A 25,903-nucleotide genomic window follows, 5' to 3' on the forward strand; every position below is an offset into this window, starting at 1 on the left:
TTTTTAAGAAAAAAAGTTTCTTTACCCATTTCCTTGCTTCCCAATGGAATTGCCTTGCTGGAAATTCACCATTGGGGAGTTAAATCTGTCTAAGGCTTCTTCAAATTTATTTGCATTGTAAATTTAGAAAGTAAGAATTGGTTAATCATCATTTGAGTATGGATTCAAGAATCAGATTTCTTAATTATATTATTCAATAATTATGAAATCTGCTCGGAAATAAATCATGTAATGCCAAATAGAACACTATTTATTTTGAAAGCAATAGCAAAGTGATCCTTATAATTGAATCTACACTATTAATTAATGTTTCAAGTATGGAATAACACTCTCAAAACATCCTATTTTGATACTACATTAGATGCAGATTGATTTAATCTCGAAATATGGTTCATGAGAACACCAGATAATGTATATTTGATTTGATGATCATTATTTTCAAATTTCCACATCAGCAAGTATGAATGCTATAAATTTTTAATGTATCAGACTTGTGTCCAAACTCAAAGGTAGATTTTTTAATAATATTGGTCTTTGGAAGTATTGGAAAAAAATATCTTTTTAACCAGAAGATGAGATTGCCAACAAGTTACTACAGCCTTAGATCATAAATGCAATCTGATGTCCTAATAATGTGTGTGTGTCATGCTTAAATAACTTCAAAATTATTTTATATAATAATTTTATTACAAACTATACACATTTTACACTACACAAACATTATCCTTTAGATTCAGCTTCTTCATCTTCAATTGTTATTGATGGATCTGAAAAGTTATGAAGATCTTTATCATAAATATTTTCTGGCAAAGGCTCTTCAACATCTTCAGGATAAAATGTTGGGAAGGGTGGAGGGTTATCTTCTTTATGATTCTTTTTAGGAATATAGCAATCGTAGATTGTACAATAGTTTCCATTAATACCAGGCACTGCTGGTCCATGTATATATAATACATTATATTTAGTATTAATTCGCCAAATCTGAAAAAAAAAAAAAAAAAGCAATATAAACATTTTTACAATGGTGAAAAAAAATAACCTATAGAATATATATTTTTATAAAAATTTTATAATTTACACTATTAACTAAGTATATAAAATAGTTCTTTAAAAAATATATAATACTAGTGTTTCTGTGAAATAATATGGAAGTTTAAAAATTTATATGCTTAGTTAGATGAATTTATTGTAAGGACATAATAGTCTCAAAATACTAATTTTTGTTGAATGACTAAATGCATATTTTCTTTTTTTATCTCAATAGGCTTGTTTTATCATTTTTAAAATTTTTTTATTCAAATATAAATATGCCTCATGAAAAATTAAATTCTGTACAAAATTTTTTGTTACTATATGACAGTAAGAAGATTGAGAACACAATTTATGAAATCTGAAGTTCTATTATTTCAGATGTATTAAATGCCAACAAGGACCTTTAGTAAAGGCTGTGTCAACAAATTGTCTTCTGAACCTATAGTTCAGAAATATAGTTAAATTCTCCATTAAAAGTTCATAATACTTTCTTATGGCTTCTTTTTCCTGTTTCTTGCCTTCCTATTCAGAATACTATTTGGCCCACATTATAGCTTGGATAGAAAAAAAAAATCTTGGTAATAGTACAGTTTTTATCTATTTCCTTGACATCATGAAGAATAAAGAGTATTAAAGCATTCTATGCCTGGTTCTTCAAAACAAGTTTATATATTATATATATATATATACACATGTATGATCAAAATACTGAATTTCTTGATATCAAATGTTCTCCTTATCCAGGCTCTAGCTAATGAGAAGAAGAAAGATAAGAAGTAATCCCCAACATATAACTATCAGAATTAGCAATTTTTAAAGATATTAATTCTGATATACTAGTTACTTTTTAAGCAATTAAATTTAAGAAAACCTACAATTAGCAAGTATTGCTGAAATTAAATATGAGATAAAATTTGTAATACATCAGTACAAAAGCATTTTGGAATATTTGTGGCAAATTAAATCAAAATACCTTAAGTCCACGAGCTAATCGATATCGTCCACCCATAAGTCCTGGCATTTTTTTCCCTTTCCAAACACCTCTTTTTCTCTGAAATAATATATATAAATAAGCAAGCATATAAATAAAACATTCATAAATAATTTTATGCAAAATATACTCTAAACAAAAGGGAGCAAATAAAATATGTTTTGTAATACTTTGCTTTTTATATACATATCCCTAGCTTCCAATATACAAAAAAAAAAAAAAAAAATTACTTACACCACTACCAATACATCCAGGTCTCCTATGACTTTTTGTGACACCATGAGTTGCACGTCCACCTTTAAATCCAAATCTCTTCACAACACCTTGAAAGCCATGATATTTTCTGTAAAATTTGTATTGTTACATAAATTTAAAAAGCAAACATTTAAAAATCATAGCTTTTTTCCCTCCTGTTTTACTATTTGAATTATGTATGCAATAAAAAAATAAAGGTTTTTCCGAAATTCCATTCTCCTTCAAATTCAGCAGAATTTCAACTTTCTTCTCACAGAAAAGGATTTTACTTTATATCTGCACTAATCAGTCATTAGTACGAATAGCAATGCAGATCATAATGAACTTCCATATTGGTATATTTTCATTTTTATGAATAAAGTATCTGAACTCGGATTTTTGAATGAGGGATAGTGTTATTGCCAGAATTATACAAAGATAAAAACTAGCAGAAGTAATATTTTCCAGATATTTAATCTTTTATATTAAATGCTAGTATCTCTTATTTGCCCTCATAAGCTTTTTAAAAATCAATCAAAATTTTAGAAAACCTCGCATTTTCTTCATGGAAACTGAAATTTTTAGAAAATTGATAATATTAAATAGTCATGTGTCAGAATATATATTTATTAATAAGTTATGACAAAGAAAGTCCTATTATATATTATTTCATATATTCTATTATATAATTTCCATATTGATATTTTACATACAAAATATAGCTGATAATATTTATTTCAGTAAAAAATGATAATAAATAGCAAAATTGCACATTTTTTAATCAATTTTTTATGCAATATTAACATTTTTATGTGGAAATCTAAAAAATTACAAAATGAAACTCATTATAAGGATAGGTAATTATTTATTTTTCCAACTTACGTTATGCCTCTTATATTCACATAATCTCCTACTCTAAAATGGTTTGCGAATAGTGGAGTGCCTATAAAATAAAATATTTATTATAGATAATTGGAAATGAAAAATGTTTAAATAAAGAGGAAAAATACGTTTTTAAGAGATTATATTAAAAATAATAGGTGCAATAACTATTTTCCCAAAAACACTTATTGCATTTATAACTGAATGTTTCCCCCTTTTAATTAATTGAACATTATTTGCAATACATACCAAATTAATTCAAGTAATAAAATAAATATTACCAAAATATTCATTCAGGTTTTAAGCTTTTATCTTTTATTTGGTTTAAAAAAGTAGACCGACATTTTATTTTTTTATTATTGTATGGACGAAGGGGAGGAATAAGTTTAATCAGTCCATGACGAAATTTTAAATCCAGTCACTTAAAATACAAACATTATAATTTTTTTCTCATTCGATTAAATATTAAGAAACTAATTTATGTCTTCAGATTTGTTCCCTGTTAAATATTTAAAACAGAAAACATACTTTTTTACATAAATTACTCATTTAGTATTTGCTTTTTACACAAAGGTGATGGCACACGAGTAATTGGCTTCTAAAAAAGCTTCATTGTAGTTAAATAAACATCACTTTACATGATAAACTTATTTAATTTGCTTTCATTTGAAAAAAGAAATTATCAGTAAACAGGTTTTCAAATAAACACAAATTTAGTAATTACTTTGATATTTTTATTTTGCATTAAAAAAATTATTATAGCAAAATTTTAAAACATGATATAGTGGTATAACTCTGCAAATACAGAAATGGAATATATATATATATATAATTTCCAAATTTTTATCTTAATTTAACTCATATTATAACTTCATTCTAAATCCAATTCCAATCTGATCCAATTCCTCCTTTTTATTTAATCAATTCGACACACGCTCTATAAAATTGCTCACTTTTGCATTTTCCCATGCTCCGAATGGAGGGATAAAAATCTCTAATGCTTGCAACCTTCTTTTAAAGATACCTACATTTTTCTTTCCTAAGCTTACATGTGTTGATTGTAAAACTACTGAAGGGAAAAATTTTGGTCTCTTTTGCATTTGTATCATGATGCAACCAGACATTAGTTTTATCATCGTTTCTAGTACATAATATGCCTCCCATGAAAAAAAAAAAAAAAATCAGTTTTAAAATTTCAAAAGTTTTTTCTTTTTGGCCATGCATTTGCTTAAAATATGTGTACACATCTATTTATATATATAACTTCTTTTTAAAAAACAGAAACTAATAGGAATTTGTTTTTAATCAAATTTGCTCAAAACTTTTAAGTCCAAATATTTTGAATACGTTTATCTATGGACTAGAGATCTTGGGTCTTTTTCATGATTTAAAAAAAAAAAAAATGCTAAAAGAATATATATTTTACTAATTTTTAGATTTTAAGGATGTCAAATAATTATTCAAGATTAAGAAATCAAAAAATGTAAGTGGCACAAAAATACATTATAAGACAGTGTAAGATTAAAAGTCTTTCCCTCTCTGATAAAAACTCACAAGCCACCATTGTTCCTCACAGCTCTGGCTGTAGATTATTCATTTTATAGATCAGTTTAGTAATAATAAAAATTCATTGTTAGTTGAAATTCAAATTCGCGATAATTATATGTACAGGAAGTAACTTTTATTTTTGGTTAAAAAATGCATTAAATACAAAGAAAACAATTCAATTCAAACAGATCTATCATGAAAGGGTGAGGTGGGGGGGATTCTAAAATGAAACCACAAGGAAAGGACTTTTTTTAAATGAAATATTTTTTTTATCAATGAAAAGATATCTTGCAACATATTCATTAAAGAAGTTCAGAAAAAAAATGCAAATTAATTTTCTTAAAAATGAAGTGAGAGAATTTACCTGGTTCTATTTTAGCATCAGGCGTAATACGAAAACGAGTTAATTTCTTTTTCGGCATAACCCCAGCTTCAGCAAAAAGACCATTGTAAGCAGCAGTAAACTAAAAAAGAAAAATTAATAGAGTCAGTGCATTTTTGAGGCATTGCATTTAAGACGAATGTGAATGCACAGACCACCAGACAGTCAACTCCTTGATGGATTTGATTCAAAATTTAATACAAATTTACCCTTTAGATGTTTAAACTATGCACTAAATTTTATCCATCTAGCTCTTTACATTTTGCAGTTATCTCATTTGATTGACCTAAACTTATGATGAATGGATTTTGTTCAAAATTTGATAGAAATCTATGATTTTAATGTGATGACCACATACCAGACTTTATCCATTTAGCTCAACGCATATTTCAGTTATTGTGTTCAAAGACAAACAGATATAATTCCCAAAATGTGTTTTTCAAACTCAGGGAAATCTGAAATATAGAAATTTGTCTAAATCTTGAAGCAGAATTATTTGATGGTAACTATACTTTCTCTTTGTATACAAAAAAAGTAAAAAGTAGAACTCTGTAACCAAAACAAATTTAACAATGTGGTTTAAGAATTGAAAAATTTGCTTCAAGAATTTAAATATATATAAATATGGAAATCATAAACACAGGGTTATATATTTTGTATTTCACAGAAACATTTATTCATTTGCATCTAAGTGTTATAATTCTTTAATCTGCACAATTGGATGATTCTTATGTAAGAAAAAATAACAACCATTTGTCTTCAAAAAATAAATGAATTATAATATGTTATGAAGAGTATTCTTTAAATAAATATTATGATGGGAAATTATTTCAACATAAAATAACATTAGATATGTTAAGGTAAGGTATAAATACTGAAATCTTTTAATAAGCCAATAATGTAATAATAACGAAGATTATGAAACTTTTCTTACCAGTTGAGGGTCGGCACTTTCGGCTCCAACCACCAAACTTCCATAAGTTCTAGTATCAGATGGCATTAAATTAGACTTGCTATATTTTGATTGAGAAAATATTTCAGGAGGATTGTACCTAATTACATGGTTATCGACAACCTATAAAAGATAAAATAAAGAAAATTATTCTGAAACGGTTACTAAATTTACTCCATTTTTTTTAAATCAAGAACTTTAGCATTTTCATTATATATTTTTAATCTGATTGCTAAAAATGTCATTTATATATATATCTAAAAATTATTTTACTTTTCTGAAATAATTTTAAGAATAGAGATGAAAATCTATAATTGTTTTGCATATGCAATTTCAAACTTAATAATTGCACTGAAATTGAAATAATAAATAAATAATAATATTTGAATAAATTTTATGCATTAAATTGATTAATAATTAGTAATAATAACTTTATAAAACTATAGTATTTTTAATAAAATCTCATAATGTGAGATAATATTATAAAAACAAAAAAACTGGTCTTCAGTTAGAAAAAAAATGAAAGTAATATGTTTTTACACTTTCAGATTTGAAAATATCATTAATGGATAGCTATGCATATTTATTTACTCTATTATATATACAAAAGTGAAAGAAAAAAAAAGTCACAATGAATGATGATTATAATGAAAGGAAAACCAGAAATAATGAAAAATCCCATATTCACAATACACAATCAGAACATGGGGGGGAGGAAGACCTCTCAAATGAAAGAGAAATTTAGAGAAAGAAAATGAAAGCATATTTCAAACTTTTTCATTATTTAAGTATATGACTAGAGATGAAGACTTTTATCAAGTCATTCAAAATTTCGGCTGATACTTAACTTAAATATCATGCATGATTGGTGCTTCATAAAATTAATTAATGTTTGATCAGAATACTTTGACAGACTATTTTCAGAATCTCAAAATTTTAATTCTAATTCTAAGTTATTATTTAGATGAAATGATATAAACTTGAGCATAGATTTTTCTTTAATAAAGTCCTCTGCTCTTTAACAGAGGGCTCTGTGATTGAATTTCTTTTAAGCATGCATCAGAAAATGCTATTTCATCACATTTTTGTTTGACATACTGTGACAGTTTAACCATGTTATATTTAAAAGTTGTGTGAGCATTCGCTGATTTCACTCTTTGCAGCATAGTGTTTCGCTAAATAAACACCTAATGTTGCTCGCTTCGAAAATTGTTAAATTCAATTAGAAAGGGGGGGGGGGAATCAGTTTACAATTCACTTTTAAATTTCTTTTTTAACAACAGATACAGTTTAAATCAAGCAGATCTGAAATTTTCATTTAAGCACACTATGTAAAAATCTATTTTTCAAGGAATTTTTTTAATTTCTTCTAGTAAAAAATAATTGTAGAAAAAATTTCAATGTTATTTTGTTGACTGTATCTTAAAATATTTATTCTATATATTTTAAAGTTCTTTAAAGAAAAAGATTATGTATAATTATTAGATAAAATCGATCACTAGATTTTCCATCAGGCGAAAAACTGCATCAATCGTGTTATGTGGAAGAATGCTGTGTCAGGGGAAAAAAAAAAAAAAAAAAATCTGTGTCTCTGGTTTTCTGCACTTTTCTCTTTTTTTTGTGAACTTATTTCAAAAAATACTATTTGGAAGGGTTAGAGTTCTTGGAAATGATCAACTTTACTCTGGGTCTCTGAAATTTTGTGTATTTTATTATCAAGAGCTTTTGTCATCTTCACTTAAAGCTGTGTGGAGTTTTCTGAATGAGGACAAAAGTCAGCAATGAAATTCGGAGTATCCAAAATCAATAGTGAAAAATAGACTGTATTTAGGTATATCAATTCAAATTTCAAAGTCTGTAAGTTGCTAAATTAAATCTAAAGAAAAATATTTATATAGAAAATGGACCCAGTTATTCATTAATTTGAACTTTACACATTAAGGAAACAATTCGAAAAGCAATTTTTAATTTCAATAAGAATTAGATTAAGAAAAAAGAAATTGTTCAATAAAACAAAGCCCTTCATGAATCTCAGTCAAGTGTTAGAAAATATTTCAAAGATATTAATGCAAAATTAGGAAATAATTAAAAACTGTATATTAATATGATAAACATTAAAAAAATTATTCATATAAAAAACTGCAAAAATCAAACAAACCACAAAGGTTTCATTTTAACTTAATGAATTAGATTTATGTTTTCTTTTCTTTTCTTTTTTGGCAATAAACTATATATATATATATATAAATGATATATCTTTTTATCACAATCCATCAAACATCCTTCTAAATTCTTTTCAGTTTCCTTTCTTTCTAATATCAGGATTATTATTACATTTTAACCATGAATACTGACAACTATGCTATACATTTTTTGAAACAGTTACACTAAGTATCATTATTTTGTGTTTTAAAGGGCTATAAAAATTAGGATAGCATGAAAAAATTTTAAAATATACTTCTGAATCTTTAGAAAGAAAAAAATGTGGCCGGTGCATATTATATATATATATATATATATATATATATATATATATATATATATATATATAAAACTAATATTTTATGATGGCCAAAGCATATAAATATTTGAAAAAATATAAAGTTTCACTATTTTATAATAATTTTTGCTTTTAATGTCATATTGCAAAAACTTTGCAAAGGGTACCACATATAAAAATTACATATTTCTTTATTTAGAAAATCTATTATCTCACAAATTCCCTTAAATTATTAACTCTACATATAAAAGGTGATATATTTCTTTGTTTTGAAAATACCTTTTTTTTCTCCCTTTAGAAAATACCTCATAAATCCCTATAAATTTTTGAAAAAAATGCAACATTTGGATAATTTCCACAGATTTTAAAAGCAAATTTGTATCAGATTTCAAAGACTCACAATGACCAAACAAATTCAAAGTGTTTTTATTTTTTAAGGAAACAACATCAATAATTCAGTATTAACACATATAATTGATTTGAATTCACTGCTTATTAACCAATGACAGCACAATCCAAAACTCTCATTACTTCATACTGTTTTTAATCTAGTGTCAGTTCATCCAATACTTACCTTGTTACTCCATTATGTATTAGTTGTTGATTATGAATCTAGGTCTTATTTTCTAAATGCTTAGTGAAATTATTATATTAAAAATGTCTTTTTATTTAGTACACACAAATCATATTTTCCCTTGTTATAGTGACTCGAGATGTAAACATTTTGTACCATTCTAAAATTTAATTTTGTGCAAAAAGTTTTGGGGAAATAAATAAAATGTGTGTTTCAACTGAATTAAAAAAAAATTAATTATAAATAAAATTTATAATAAAAATTAAAAAGCACACATTCTAGAAAACAACATGCCAAATTTAGTAGATTTAGGTCTAACAATCTGTTCTGTAGAGCATTGACAAACAGACATTCATTTTATTCTTATTAGAAACTGGTTCGATATAATTTTAATAAATTATTTGATTTTCTTTAACTTTCTAAAGTCCTAAAATTCCATTCTTTGTGGTAATCTCCAATTAATTTAACTATATATAGCAATCTCTCAGTAATCCAATCAAACTCGAGGACTGCTGGATTAATAAAAGCGTCAAATTAATAGAAATATTTTTCAAAAAAATAATTTTAAAAGCAAAGCTTTTTACTATGCAAAATTGAAATAAATGCAATAAATATTACAAATCCAAGCACATTCTATTTTATATTTATTATTAATGATTCGTCTATTGTTTAAGTCAAGTCACGCTCTATGTCATTTCAGCTTAGTTTCCCTTTTAACTCTTAGTATTTGCTCTTCTCAAAATATAAAATTATTGAAAGGCCCTGATTACAAAATATCAATAAATAAGCAATAAACCATTTCTTTAAACATTTCCATAGAAAAAAAAATCCTTCAGATTGCAAATATTTCATAACGAAATGAAAAAAATAGTTTGCAATATTAGATGAATATTAACAGCTTAAAATAATTAGCTAATGGGAAGGCTAATTTTTTTAAATATAACTGCAGCATATATTACATATAGAATTTCATTCTTTGATGAGATTATTTCAGAAGTATAGATGTGAAATTGATTACAGTAAAAAGGAAAGCCTAAAAAATCTATTCATGATTTCTTAATATAGTTTTGAATGTTTTATGTATGTATAATACTTTAGTATATATACATGTATACAGAAACATAAATCTATCTTTAATACATTTCAATAGATTTACAGAGTTATTAAAAGTAAAAAGAAAAAAATATATATATATCATGCTGGTAAAGTTATCAATTAGCAATAAAAATCATTAACTGAAAAAAATGCTGGTTCATTATGTAAGATATTAAAATATATACTATATAGTTAAAAAAAAATACCTGTAACAAAGTTGTCAATATTTTTTTCCCTGATTTTGTCCACATTGGATATATTCCTATTTTTCTAGCAATTAGACCAGCCCTTACAGATCTAAAAACAACAAAGGAAATAAATAAATTATGAAAACTATTATTGATAAAAAATAATAATGACACAACAAACTAAAACAACACAATATAATTTGGAATCAGAAATTCAATAAAATTTTGCTCAACTGGATAATTTTTCTGCTGACCAAATAAAAAGCTTCAAAATACAAATATCAATGTAATATAAAATATCAATTTATAAGAAATTTTTAAAAATTTAGGAAGAATATAGAATATTCCCTTTTAAATTAAAAATATAGGCAGCTATTTGTAATAAAGCATAATCAATAATAAGGAGCTATTTGGCCAAATTTTGTCACCCATATTGTTAAGATTTGTAATATTGTTTCCTTGTGCAATTGGTCTGATAGTAAGGTTTTAGATATTTTAAAGGCCTTGTTAACAAAAATGAAGGTTCTTAAAAGTACAGGAATATGGAAATATCTGTATTAGGACTTAAGATTCAGTTATTGTTCATGATGGTTATTTGTCCAACTAGAAAACCTATATAAAGTGAGAGGAGTTAGTTAGTTGAATTTTCTTTAGGAATGTTGATTGCTTCAAGTACTTTTGCTTATTTTTGCAAGCATTGCCTTTATGTATGTTTCTGCAGCGTTTATTACCTGTATTTTGTAGAGGAATAAAAACCACTGAGTTTACTGGATTGTTCACAATAAAGCCACTGAACATGGTTTTCATTACAATATGAAATTGATATCATTTTTTAGAAGTTTAGGAATAAAATTATTTTATAATAAATTTTCAAAATTATTTATTATTTCAAATACTTTTTCCTTCAGTAAAATTATGAAATTCCATTCCAAGCAAACATATATAATTTATGATCTGTTTAATGATTAACATTTTTGTAATTGTTAGGTGCATGTAAATTAAAATAAAAAAACTGTTTCTTTTTTACTCTACACATACATTTTTTTTAAAAATTCTATTTACTATCAACAAATGCTGCTTATAGCAAAATCTACATTACAATATCTACATACATAGCATCAACGCTAAAAACACGGAAGTCATTAGTATTATAATATCTTGATCCAGAATGATCAAATAAGAGAGTAGCGTAAACAAACAATTCTTTTATTTACAGCCTTATATATGTACACAAAAACAATTGAAAGTTTAACCATGAAACAGTTCTTCAATCAAATCGGACGATAGACACCAAAAACACATTAAAAGGATGTTAGCTCAAATGGCTACTCCAGAAACTGTTCCAGAAATACAAAGACCTTTATCAGGTGGATCCTAACACAGAAACTAAATCATACGGAGCTTCTCACAAACTAACGAACCATTTCTTGGGATGCCAAAACACAGATGTCTCTCCGACTTCCCCTTCCAAGCCTCTTCTCTCTCTCTAAAAACAACAACAACAACAAAAAAAAAACATGCATTTTATTTTTGTCAGATCTCCACTTCTGATTTTCTCATTGGTGAACTTGAGTTCCTTATTACCCAATAGTTGCTCAGTAATGTTTCCTCAATGGTCTTCAGCTGATCCTAGAAATGCCTGTTAATGATCCATCTTTGTAACTGACCCCTCCTGAATACACGCTAATTATAATCAATTCGCAGCTAACACCAGCTGACATCCCAGTTCAACACTTAATGACAATAATTGCTGGTGATTGATTGTCTATTGAAAATTTTAAGAGTCTCTTCATAAAGGGAGGTGAAATTAACAACTGGATGTTTTGATGTTCTGTTGTTGTTGTTTATAATGACACTTGCCATGCACAAGCTCGCTGACGAAGTCAGCGATTTTAAGCCAAGGGAGCGTCTCTTGTTTTTAGTAGCGCCAACTAGGGCCAAGAGTACGTCTTAGCTACTCACACATCTCATTCGCTTGCACAACCCCTTTGTACAGGGGGGCACATTCATACATCTCACAGATATAACGGAGGAAGAACAACCATGCCCGTACCGGGACTCGAACCCAGGACGCCCAGAACACGGGGAAGACGCGCTACCCCTATGCCAGGACGCCGGCTGATGTTCTTCTCCTTTGAAGATATGATAGATCTATTTGAAACAACAAGGCATCCATCTGTGGCCCTTTATCTGGATGCAACAAATGACCAGACACAATGACTCTACTAGCAAAAGCATCCACATCTGGCGGTCTGTAGGTATTTAACTATGTGTGGGAAATGGGGAAACATTACAGTATTAAACTCTTAACATGATTTTGGAAGTTCCAAACACTTGTGAATTAGCAAAGGTATCATGTTGAAAGAAATGCCCCTTCCGAAAATTGATAGATTTCTGTAATCAATCAGATTGAAATGAATCCTTTAACTGAATGAATTTCTGATTCAAAAGAAATGAAAATTGCTGTTAAGTTGATATTGATGACTGAATCGCAACTCTTTTTCAGTAGCATTAACTGATATTGACTTTTGATACTATATATATATATATATATATATATATATATATATATATATATATATATATATATGTTGCGTCACATCACTAATCATGTGATGCTTTCCCGCCATTATTGGCAGACGAGAGTTGGGTAGTGAGCCTGTAAGACGTACAGCTCACGCTCATGTATCATTTTATGTTAGAATAGTAATGTTTTGTCCTTTAATTATAATAAATATATTTTTATATTAATGCTGGTTGTTGCCTTTCCCCACATTTTTGGGGGATCGGCCTTTCTCGTGAATACCCCTAGCAAATCCCGCCAAATTGTTGAAAAAGCTGTGGAAGTTAGTACAATTTAAGACGCTAAAAGTTTTGATAAGAGTGGATTTTTGCCGTGGATGTTTTACTAGACTGGTGAATGGACGTTAGTGCACGTTTTTGATGGATATGATTCAAGCGAAAAAGTGATAACTTTCAAGTTTCGTGTTATTGTGCAACTGTGCTGACATATACTGGCCGCTTTAAAAAAAGAACATCATCCTGTTCAACATTTCTAAATTACAGAAGAAATTGAATTATTTGGAAATGTGTGAATCATTTAAGAGTGAATAATTCGACTGCTCCCAACCAGGTAGGCGCAATTTTTCTTGATAAGTTTCTAATTTATAGTACGTTACTTTATATCATTCTCCCTTTAAATTTTAATCCTGATTGAATGTGTACTAGTTCTGTTTTAATTAATTACAATGTCTTTAAAACTAGGCGATATTTAATTAATCGCTAACTCCCTTAAATATGCAAAAACTAATTCAGTAAAATTGCTTAACACTGTGTTAGGTTACAGTAATTTTGACCATTCTTCTCGAAAAAGAATGAGAAATTTTGAAAATTTAGATGTAGAAAAACATAAACGAGAATTGCTGAAGATTTTTTCTTTATCTGACTTTATCTCCGTTTCTAATTTATTACACTTAGAAGTAACTGAGACCGACAAAGATGCTTTGTGTGAAAATATTTTTAAAGCCCTAACAAATTTAAATGAATTTCAGAATTCGCTAGATACTAGTTTTTTATCGGAAACAGAAGAAAAACCTCAACAGATTTCTGAAACCGAAAGTTCATCAAGTAATGGGGGTAATAATTCTTCCTTCCCCATCCCCGCAACTTCAGACGAAACATTAATAAATAACAGTCAGACAATAATTACTGGCGCCAAAACGGAATCACTCGAATAACCAAACGATGAATGAAATAAACCTTCAGTTTTGTTTTTTATTACATGATCTCTGTGGTAGTTGTAGAAACTTCACAGGCAATGATTCCTATTCGATTAAATTTTTTTTTTTGCGATGTTGAAGAGAATTTTTCCGCTTTTCCCTTCTTTAAGCGAACAACAAAAATTAATCTTTGTAAAGAGGTTAGTTTCCGGCGCAACTAAATCTTTTTTATTCTCCCAAAGAAATCTAAATTCCTATCAAGCTTTTAAAAATGCAATAATTAATGAATTTTACGATAAAGTAACTTATATTGAAATACATAAACAACTAGAAAGACGTAAAATGCGCTCGAATGAAACTTTTATGCAGTATTTTATTGCCATGCGTGAAATTGCGAATCAGTCTGAAACCCTTATTGATGAATGTTCTGTTATTCAATACACAATAAACGGGATACAGAGTTCCCCTTCTGATAAAATTATTCTTTATGGTGCAAAATGTTATTCTGAATTTAAAGAAAAGTTACGAATTTTCGAAACTATCGTAAGTGCAATGAACGGAAATAATTCAAAAATGTCGTATTCTAGATATGCTAATGACGGCCAAAGACGTGGTACAATACATAAAATCCCTGTCCAACAAAGAGAATCAAAATCGAATCTTAGTAATCCGACTAACAGTAACATGCGTTGTTTTAATTGTAACGATTTTGGACATATCTCAAAGTCTTGCCCTAATCGTAATCGTGGTCCTAAATGTCTTTCTGGTAATCTTTTCGAACATAAATCTTCCGATTGTCACCGTACTACTCGGAATGACAGTTCTACCCCACGTGATAATGTCAACACTTTACATTTATTGCATTCTCCGTCGAATATGCATAAAAAGGTTGTTATTCTTAATAATACACTTTCCGGATTAGTCGATACTGGTAGTTTTTCGACACTTCTCAAACATTCTGCATGGATTAAACTAGGATCGCCGCCGTTGACGAAAAACAAGATAACACTAACTGGATTCGGGTTTTCTCAAACTAAAATAATAGGTTCCTTTGAATCTGAAATTATTATTGACAAACCAAGTTTTCCTGTTTTTATTTCTGCGGTACCTAATAATTGTACTATTTATGATCTAATAATAGGTTGCGACGTAATAAATCAGGCAAATTTGACAATTAAACCTGACGGTGTTGTATTTTCTAAAATTTCTAAATCTGATGATCCTGTTGAAACTGACAGTTTTATAATGGCTATTTCTGCCGAAACTCCCACGTTTGATATAGGTCCGAATATTTCTAAACAAACTCGCAATGAGGTTGAACAGATTTTGTTAGCCTATAAACCTAACAAAACTAAAACCACGAACATCGCACTTGATATAACGCTTACTGACGATGAGCCAATTTTCCACACTCCTCGACGTTTACCCTTTGCCGAACGTGATATAGTAAATGCGCAGATAGACGAGTGGTTAAAAAATGGAATTATAGAACCATGTTCTTCACCCTATGCTAGTCAAGTTGTCGTAGTTCGTAAGAAAGATAGAAAACATAGAGTCTGTATAAATTATAGAAAATTAAATCGTAAATTAGTTAAAGACTATTATCCACTACCATTAATTGATGACATTTTAGATCGTCTTCAAAATGCTAAAATTTTCAGTACTCTCGATTTGCGTAACGGATTTTTTCATGTGCCGGTAAAAGAAAAAAGTCGTTGTTACACCAGTTTCGTCACAAATACAGGTCAATTTCAATTCCGTTATATGCCATTCGGTTTAAGTTCATGTCCTCCTGTCTTTATGCGATACATAAATGCCGTTTTTCGTGATCTTATTGCAAAAGGCATTGTCCTCCCGTATATGGATGACATCATCATTCCCGCAAATAATGAATCCGAGGCTCTCGAACGCCTTAACACTGTTCTAAAAGTAGCTCGCGATTATGGACTAGATATAAACTTTAAAAAATGTCAATTTTTGTATAGTCAGATTGAATTTTTGGGTCACGTAGTAGAACACGGCAAATTGCTCCCTTCACCCTCCAAAACTAAAGCCATTCTTTCTTAATTATCCTGAGTTAAAAAATGCAAAAGACGTACAACGTTTTCTAGGTCTTAGGGATACTTAAGAAAATTTATCCCCTCATACTCTACTATAGCAAAACCACTTAGTGATCTTCTTCGTAAGGACAGCCCCTTTCTATTTCAAGCTCAGCAAAAAACTGCGTTTTTGCGCTTAAAACAGTTACTTTCTGATTAACCCGTTTTAACTATTTTTAACCAAGGCAGTCCCATTGAAATTCATACAAACGTGTCAATTGATGGTTTGGGGGCAGTCCTACTACAAAAATCCAAAGATGATAACAAATTCCATCCAGTGTATTATATGTCCAAGAAAACGTCTGACAACGAAAGAAAATACACCAGCTATGAGCTGGAGGTACTCGCCATTGTAGAAGCTCTTAAAAAATTCCGAACTTACATCCTCGGATCACACTTTAAAATTATCACTGACTGTAATGCATTCGTCAAAACGTTAAATAAAAAAAGAAATGAATTCCCGCATTTCGCGATGGGCATTATACCTTCAGACTACGAAATAGAGCATCGAACCGGTTCAAAGATGACTCATGTCGACTGCATGTCATTCAAGACTGTGTCAATCTTCAAATTTTCAAAGCTCAACAGACAGATGAGCATATTACAGCTATAAAAGCATTACTTCAAAATGCACCTTACGAGAACTACATAGTCAAGAACAACATTTTATATAAGAACTTAGACGGAATCGATTTATTTGTCGTACCTGATGATATGCAGGCCAACATTATTAAATCCTGTCATGAACGAGGCCACTTTGCAGTAAAACGCACGCAGGAAATGTTAAACAAAGCATTCTTTATTCCGAACTTGAAAGAGAAAATTGAACGATGTATACGCAACTGTGTAACATGCATTCTAAATAACAGAAAACGTGGCAAATTAGATGGCACTTTGCATCCACTTGACAAAGACGATACTCCCTTTCGTACATACCATATTGATCATTTGGGTCCTCTTCCCAGCACTTCTAAGAAATATAAGCATATTCTGGCAATCATCGATTCCTTTACGAAGTTTGTGTGGCTTTACCCGACCAAGTCCACCGACACCTCTGAAGTTCTCAATAAGTTCGAATGCCAAAGATCAGTTTTCGGTAATCCTTCAAGGATTATTACGGACAGAGGTACCGCTTTCACATCTACACCATTCAAAGAATATTGTGAACATCAGCATATCACCCATATTGCTGTTACAGCTGGACTTCCTAGATCAAACGGTCAGGTAGAAAGACTTAATTCTACTATCATATCTGTACTCTCCAAGCTATCCATAGAAAACCCTGAAAAATGGTATAGCCATGTTGCTTCCGTTCAGCAAATTATTAATTCTACATTTCAACGAAGTATTAATTCTACTCCATTCGACATTCTGTTTGGAACTAAAATGAAATCTGAGCATGATATAAAAATCCTCAAATCGTCAACGAAGAGATCCAGTCTGCATTTCTCCAACAGTGTGATAGGAACTCCGTAAAGATGCAAAACAACAAATCCTCAAAATCCAAGAAGAAAATCGCCGTACCTACAATATGAGTAGGAAACATGCTCAAAAATTTCAATTGAATGATCTCGTCGCAATCAAGCGCACTCAATTTGGCCCTGGTCTGAAATTGAAACAAAAATTTCTCGGACCATATAAAGTGATCAAAATTAAAGCAAACGACACATACGATGTTGAAAAGTGTGATTTCTTCGATGGACCATCAAAAACTTCAACTAGTGCAGAATATATGAAACCATGGTCCAGCAATATAGAACACATAACTTGAATTGTTTTTCAAAAGAAAACACTGAGCACTACTTAAAGAGAAAGAGAATTATTTTCCTTCTTTTTGTGTGTGTATATTTGGACGATATAGACTTTGATTTTTATTCTATTTATTTTGTGTTATTGTAATTTTATATGCTGAACACAAATATTATTTTTATTTTTAGTTAGTTATTCGATATTTCCAGTGCACGCTATTGTATTGCTATATACTTATGCTGTCACGGATGGTATGACTATTTTGTTTGTTTTATCTTGTGAATATTTCAATTTTATATATTATTATTTTCCTGTATTTGATGTTTGTTTTATATATTTACTTCAATGTACTGTATACCATAAGGGGAGGTCGCCTATCCTATCATGATGGCCGATGTGGAAGCGCTGACAGATCTCGTATCCTGTATGGCGCTATGTTGCGTCACATCACTAATCATGTGATGCTTTCCCGCCATTATTGGCAGACGAGAGTTGGGTAGTGAGCCTGTAAGACCTACAGCTCAAGCTCATGTATCTTTATGTGTTTTATGTTAGAATAGTAATGTTTTGTCCTTTAATTATAATAAATATATTTTTATATTAATGCTAGTCATTGCCTTCCCCTCCCATATATATATATATATATATATATATATATATATATATATATATATATATATATATATATATATATATATATATATATAACAGTTTATTACCACTAATTCCATGAAGGAATATCTAATTTTCAATCTGCAATGAGTTATTTTCTGGCCTATTGATTGCAAAAGAAGCTTTGAGAAGTTTTAATCTTTTATCAACTACACAAAATAACATAAATAAAAGTGAACATTTAGTGACAACTGATTACTAGCTCTATCCATCTATATATAATGCCTACTACAGAGGATCAAATACAATAATAATGATTTGGGCAGAATGTCAGTGTGTCTAGATGTCAGCTTACATGCGACTAGATGACCATCTTGATATCTTGTTAATTAAAGGAATCTTGATGAGTGCATCAGTGAGTGCTTGATGGGTGCACCTCCCATCCCCACCCTGAAACATCTACTTTGGGAAAGTTATTTCTTATTTAGATTTTATATGAGATCTACTAGATTTGTCAACTGCAGTAAGACTGTCAGTCATCCTCTTATTTTCATAAAGAATATAAAGCTTTTCTTTCTTAATTTGAATTGCCAACAAATTATTGGTCCCTTTTTATATTTTATAGGAATATTCTAAGTAAGCTGTATACTTTGGAGTAATTTTTTTTATGAAATTTTAATTAATTAAAAAATGTAAGTAGGATTTAGGCATTTTCCAGTCATAACTAAAAAGAAAATATTATTGAACAAAACTAATTCCTTTTCAAATTTTTTTAATGATTAATGATGCAACTTTAACTGTTGTACAAATTTTTGGCTATATATTCCACTGAATATTCAATCATTTGAATTTTTTACATTTTTGAAAGTTGCAGAAGAAATCTTCTGCTTAATATCTGGGTAATTTATATGAATAGTAAAAAAGTGAAGTTACAATACATGAAAGAAGATGAATTATCTGGGCATATTGAACAGCACATTGATATCATGGGATTCAACTACATTACATCAGTTCATATGCATAATAAACAAGACAAATGTTATTAAAATAACATAGTTTTGATGTTTGATATTCGAAAATATTTTCTTAGAAGAATCATGATTTATGCATAAGATAGGCATGAGTTGTTATTTTAGGCAAAAGAAACTTAATGGAAAGAAAACATAATTAATAATCTTAGCAAACCAGCTGGTTGCCAAAGGCTAGTAGTAATAAAAATGAAAGTTATTGTGTGTGTTGGCATATTCAGAAACTATTAACTATTAAAACCTCGAAACATCAAATTTGACACAAATATATGTTAGATTATGGAAATGTGCCTTTTGATATCCTTTTTAAAATCAAATTCTTCAAAAATTAGTTAATTTTTTAAAAACATATTTCACCAATAATTTCTGAAAGAATTACAGCACCATTTTTTTAAAATGCAAAAATTTAGCTTTTTAATGAATTAGTTAAATATTATTTAATATCTCATGCAATTTTTTACATCTTTAAATAATTGTGAATTGAGGTTAAATGAGACAATATTTCATTTCTTTATGCCTATGTCTTTATTCTTAAAGGTAACGGGAGAATATGCAAAGAGAGCACAGAACAATGCCAGTTTGTACTTACTCAGGAGTCCATTCAGCTCTATCAGTGTTTGGTTGTTCTCTTAAAGGACTTTCCCCTGGCTTTAGGTATTTGTCATTGATTACTTCTTGTAAGAAATCTTTATTTTCTTTAGTGAGCTTATCATCAGTAAACTTACGTTTCTTTGGAACCCAATAATTGTCAAATTTTTTTATTTTTCTAATGCCATGCCCATAACCTTTTTCTCTTGTTGACACAATCCAGTTGCATGCTCTATAAATATATAATATGTAATTTTAAAATATTGAGTGTCAAGGTAAAAACATTTCTTAAAATTATAAATCATTAAGAATAATAAAATACAATTTTTGAACATAAATTACTCGGAAATTTTCTTAAATACGCAAAGATTCATAAACTTTTTCAGATACATAAAGATTTATTAATACATTTTAGATTTCTTGTAATTTTCAGTTTCTTCGATTAGCTTTCATATCTTACATAACTTCCTTTTATACTCATATCATTATATTTATACAACAAATTTTTGTATGAATAAATGCAAAAGGTTGAATACAAAAATTATCTTTCTTTGTAAAATTACAAGATTAATATTTTACCTTTAATACATAAAAATTTATAAATAATAATCAATATTTAATTTCAAAACTGAAATATCAATACATATTAAAATACTAATTAAAAAAACACTGGTTTAGACTTGCCAGTGTTTAACACCCATTCTTGGTTTAAGTGAATTAAAAAGTTTTAAAAACCTTCTTCTGTAAATGTTTAAAGTTTGCAATTTCTTCCTTGACTCTTAAACTCTTCTTTTGAGCCAATTCAAGATTATTTAAGTACTATTTAAAACACTATTTAAGTAATTTTGAAATTTTTTGCTTTTAATTTTTTAAGTTGATACTCTTTTTTTTTTCCTTTTCAAAATTTCTGTTTAAAACATTTTCTTCCTTTCATTTTTTTCTCTTTATACTCTTCATATTTCATTTGTGAATTCATTATACTTAAAATTAATTATTTATATATTTAAAATTACTTACTCTATAATTTGCTTAAATAGTGTCATAAACAATTCTTCTTGTAATAAATCTGCATACTAGACTTCCATAGACAATCTTTATTCAGTAAAAAGTAATCTCTCAATATTACTGTTGCAATGGGGAAATATCATTATTATCTTTAACAATAATATAGGAAAATTTTGGGTAAGTTAGGTGCATGTGAAACTAAAGTTTATTAACTTTCCCTTGAAAGAAAGAAGTCTCGAGCAGCTATTTATATGATTGTTTTAGAGATATTAGACTTTGGATATAAAGAAATGAGTACAAAATTGACAATTGAACACATGTTTGGTACAAAATGTCCTTTCAGTGTTTTCATGAATTTTTCAGATCAATAAAACTCCAGGACATTTCCTAGATATTCTGTTTCCATCCTGTCATGCAAATGTAATGAATGGAAATTTTTGGACTTAAATAGATATAAATGATTTTTTATGCAAAATTTTTGTTTGATATACATATAGATATTTTGTTAAAAAGACAAAAATATTAAACATATTAAAAAAAAAATCACTATTTTTATTTTTTCATATGATAAATGATAGGTTTAGCACCTTTAATAAACCTAAATAATTTTAATAAATTTAATTAATAAATGTGTTTAAACAGGAAAGCATTTTAACATGAATATTTCAATTAATGGAGAGAAGCAGCTTAAGGGATATATTGGACACTTGAGAAATTAATATGAAAAGCAACTCGTAAAAAAAGTCATAATTGTAAGCATGCCTTTTTCTCTCCCGAAGGCACTGTCCTATCTGAAATCTAAGCACATGGTGTGAGAAGTGAAATAATAATAATAATAATAAAAAGAAACAACGATAAAAGCATATAAAAAAATACTGACCCAAATTTCAAAAAGGCTATTAAGTTAGACTAGAGAAAAAATTATGTTCATTTCAAGACACAGTCCCATTTATTCATACTTTTTAATCTCCATACAAATGGTAATTACTCTTGTTGTTAAAAAGATGCAATAAGCAACAAAATGTCCACTAACAGCCTCCAGGCATTTCTAAATTCCAACAAACTATAGTGATTTAAAAATATTATTAGAAATAATTTATTAAGAATCAAACTTTGACTTTTAATGCATTTCAAGCTTTTTTTTTTTTTTTTTTTTTTGGAATGCTATTCAGCATGATTTTTTTATAATTGGCTTTCACATCCAACAATAAAAATCCTCTCTAATTTTTTTTATATCATTTTTGTTTTTATACATTTTTCTTATTGCTTTTTTTAAATTGCTGTTTTGCTTTCTGTTGTGGCGGAATGTAGATCATTATGATCCATGTAGTGAAAGCAACAGGACATATGTTTCCGGGAACGTTTCTTTAATAATCACATTTCACACAAAACAAACATAACACAAAGACAAGACATTCATGCACACAGCTTAACAGAACAGCATATCATCTTAATTTTATTACAATCGCAATGTACTATGGGATGTGTACCTAATCAGACATCGGCATCTGTACTACAAAAGAGAAGATAGAGTAATGCAACTGCTACACTGTGCCATTTTCTTTGTGCATGTTTTGCTCATGTAACTTTCATTTTACATTTTTATTTATAAAAAATAAAATTCACCTCCATCCATCTAAAATGCAAGGGATCCTTTCAGCTCAAAAAATGAGGAGACAGGTAGTGTAATACACTCATATCCATAAATTAAGGATAATTCAGAGTCACAAGGGAATCGAACCCTAAAATACATATATCACCTGTAAAATGACTACACACATCTTCAAAAATCGTATGCAAATTGCAGGAAGCCATCAGATGACACCGACAGTGTGTCACAATGACAAGAGTGTAAGAGAGTGATGTATAAGGAATACAGGCAAAGAAGTAAAATTGTTCGCAAGTGCTTCATAAGCCTTTCAATGCAATAACCGCATAGTTGTGACACAAAGGATGCATTTGGATGATTTTTTACGTTTTAGAATTATCAGCCATCTGGAATGTGGGCGAAACCAGCCGGAAGTATCCAAGGAATTTGGACTCACCCAGAGTATCATCTCCAGACTTTGGCAACGATTAAAAGATGATGGTAATGTGAGTAGACATTGCAGCACAGGTCGCCCCCCGAGTTACAACCCTGAATGAGGACTGGTATTTGGCAGTTACTGCCAAAAGAAACAGATGGAGCACAGCATCAGACCTGTCTCATCAGCTAACTTCAGCCACTGGTATGACAGTTTCAATGCAGACCATGTACAGACACTTAGTGCAGATTGGTCTATATGCCAGTAGGTCTGTAAGATGTGTTCCACTTATTGCAAATCACTGTCACCTGTGGTTAGTCTGGACAGCATACATTGTGATACCACAACAGTGGGCTTGTGTGATGTTTTACGACAATCCAAGTTTAGCTTGTAGTCTGATTCTCGCCAAACTTTAATATGGAGAGCACCAGGTACCCATTACCACCAAGAGAATATCATTGAACGGCACCATTACAGTGGTGCTGGATTGCTCATTTGGGGAGGAATTATTCTGGGTTCCAGAACTGACCTGCATGCTGAAAGTGTAACCATGACAGGTCAAATCTATCAGGACGTCATTCTGGAAAAACATGTACATTTATTTCGGGGCACCATGGGCACAGAATTCGTGTTTATGGATTACAACGCCTGTCCTAACCATACAAACATCATAAAAGAATGCCTTTGATTGGAGGATATCACCCGTTTGGACTGGCCAGCATTCTCGTGGGACTTGAATCCAGTAAAGCATGTGCGGAATGGCCAACAAGTTGCAGTCCGCCAACCACTTCCTACATGTCTACTGGAACTTCGGAGAGCATCGCTTGATGAGCGGTGTAACATTCCCCAAGATCAGATCAATAATTTGATATTCAGCATACCTCGACGTTGTACGGACTGTATTGCATTTCTGGGAGACATGCTATGTATTAACCATCATACCAACCATGTAATATTGTTTTTTTTTTTTTTTTTTTTTTTTTTTTTGTAATTTGGTCCAGGGAGTAGAAAATCACAATTTTTAGTAATGATATCAAACATATAGCCTCTTTTTTGGTATTTACCTTTTGTTTAATAAATAGGCTTTACAAATAAGTCACATTTGTTTTGCTTCTGACTCTTTCTTTTCCTGAACATGCATTATCCTTAATTTATGGACAGGAGTGTATAATGCAACAGAGTAGCAGTCAAAATGTGTGAAAGAAACCCAACTTTAGTATCAGAAATTTAACATCAGAAGAAATGTATTAGAATTTATGGCATTTTTGTTGTCATTTCTAATCAAGTCACATTTCATGTTAGCATTAATGTTTACAAACATTTGTCTCATTAAAAAGAAAATATATGAAAATTTTCTTAAATGGAATTTCACTTAAGAAAGACCTGAATTAAATCATATAAATAAATTACAAACCTTCAACAAAAATGCAGTGAATAAAGTTAAAGGAATTATAAAATAAAATCACTGTTTTAATTTTTATTAAATATAAGTTAGATATTATAAAGCTCTTCTTTCATTTAAAACGTTAATGTAAAAAAAAAAACTACAATACAGCAGCATTTTTTCTATTATATATTTAAGCAAAAAAAAAAAAAAAAGGGGAAGGTGCAATAGCAGAATATATATAGAATAGCCAGAATTTTTCCCAACAAATTAGAAATGTATGCTGTATGCCTTTTTACAGTTACAAATATGTATGACATTTTATTAGTTACAAAAAATTATCCTTATTTCTTAACAGTGGTTCATGCATCCAATTACCTAATTACTAAACTTATAATATAAAATTAACTCATTTACATAATTTAATACTATAATTCATTTTAAAATGATAAGAATTCCTTAAAAATCATAAGTATTCTACTGAACTCTAAGTTTAATCAATGTGACAACATATTTTCAAAACAGAAAATGTCATCTACTTAGATAGAAGAAGAAATACAAAAGTTAAGTAGTATATATCAGCTAATAAATTTATAAAAAAGAATTATTCAATATTAGTGTACAATGATTCCCATAAAATCTATCAAACCTTCCGCTATTCAAATTTATGTTGGCCCAAGAAATTTACGAAATTTTTTTTTAGTATAATAATAAAATTTAAATACATGATTGCAGTTTCCACCATAATTCATCCATTAACTAAAACAGAAAAGTCAGTAAAATCGAAAAAACGATTAATGAGTTTTATTATGATATCCACACGTTAATACTAAACATGATAAATATATTCAAAAGCTACATATTCAGCTACTTATAATAATACTGCATCTCAAACATGCAGAATTCTGTACTTTCAGAGTTTACCTGAATTATTAAAAACAGTATAAGTTGATTATTGCATTCTTGAAAACAAAATCAGATTTTCAAAGAATAGAAAAATGTCGACAAACTCACATTGTAGGGAGGATATTTTGGCTATTATTATATAATACACGAGCTGATAGCGAACAAATAGATATTTTTTTAGCAATTGAAAACATTTTTTATTTTGTGTATGTTACACCGGAGTGCACTAAAATTTCCAAGGCATTATTTTCAAAACAATGTGTGCTCTAGAGCAGTTACAGTTAAACGTAGTTGTTTGTTTGGAAAAGGAAACTATATTAATTAGAGGTTAACGTTTCTAAATAACTAAGTAATTCTTTCTCATAAACATTTTTATTTTTGATAAATTTAGCAATTCCGATTTTTTAACAA

At 29.0% G+C, this 25,903-nt stretch overlaps 1 protein-coding gene across 1 annotated transcript; it reads right to left on the reverse strand.

Annotated features, from left to right (window-relative positions):
• Positions 1-665: 665 nt before the first annotated feature.
• LOC129963127 (39S ribosomal protein L3, mitochondrial-like) lies at positions 666-25,759 on the reverse strand. Its single transcript, XM_056077220.1, has 9 exons — positions 25,601-25,759; positions 20,175-20,405; positions 10,397-10,487; positions 6,004-6,144; positions 5,052-5,151; positions 3,140-3,200; positions 2,258-2,366; positions 2,006-2,083; positions 666-981 (listed from the first exon to the last, which is right to left on the reverse strand). The coding sequence occupies exons 1-9, from the start codon at positions 25,684-25,686 to the stop codon at positions 721-723; spliced, it is 1,158 nt and encodes a 385-aa protein (XP_055933195.1). The 5' UTR covers positions 25,687-25,759; the 3' UTR covers positions 666-720.
• Between the last annotated feature and the right edge of the window lie 144 nt (positions 25,760-25,903).

The sequence above is a fragment of the Argiope bruennichi genome, chromosome 3, assembly GCF_947563725.1.
Source record: "Argiope bruennichi chromosome 3, qqArgBrue1.1, whole genome shotgun sequence".
In the NCBI taxonomy this organism is placed as follows: domain Eukaryota; kingdom Metazoa; phylum Arthropoda; class Arachnida; order Araneae; family Araneidae; genus Argiope; species Argiope bruennichi.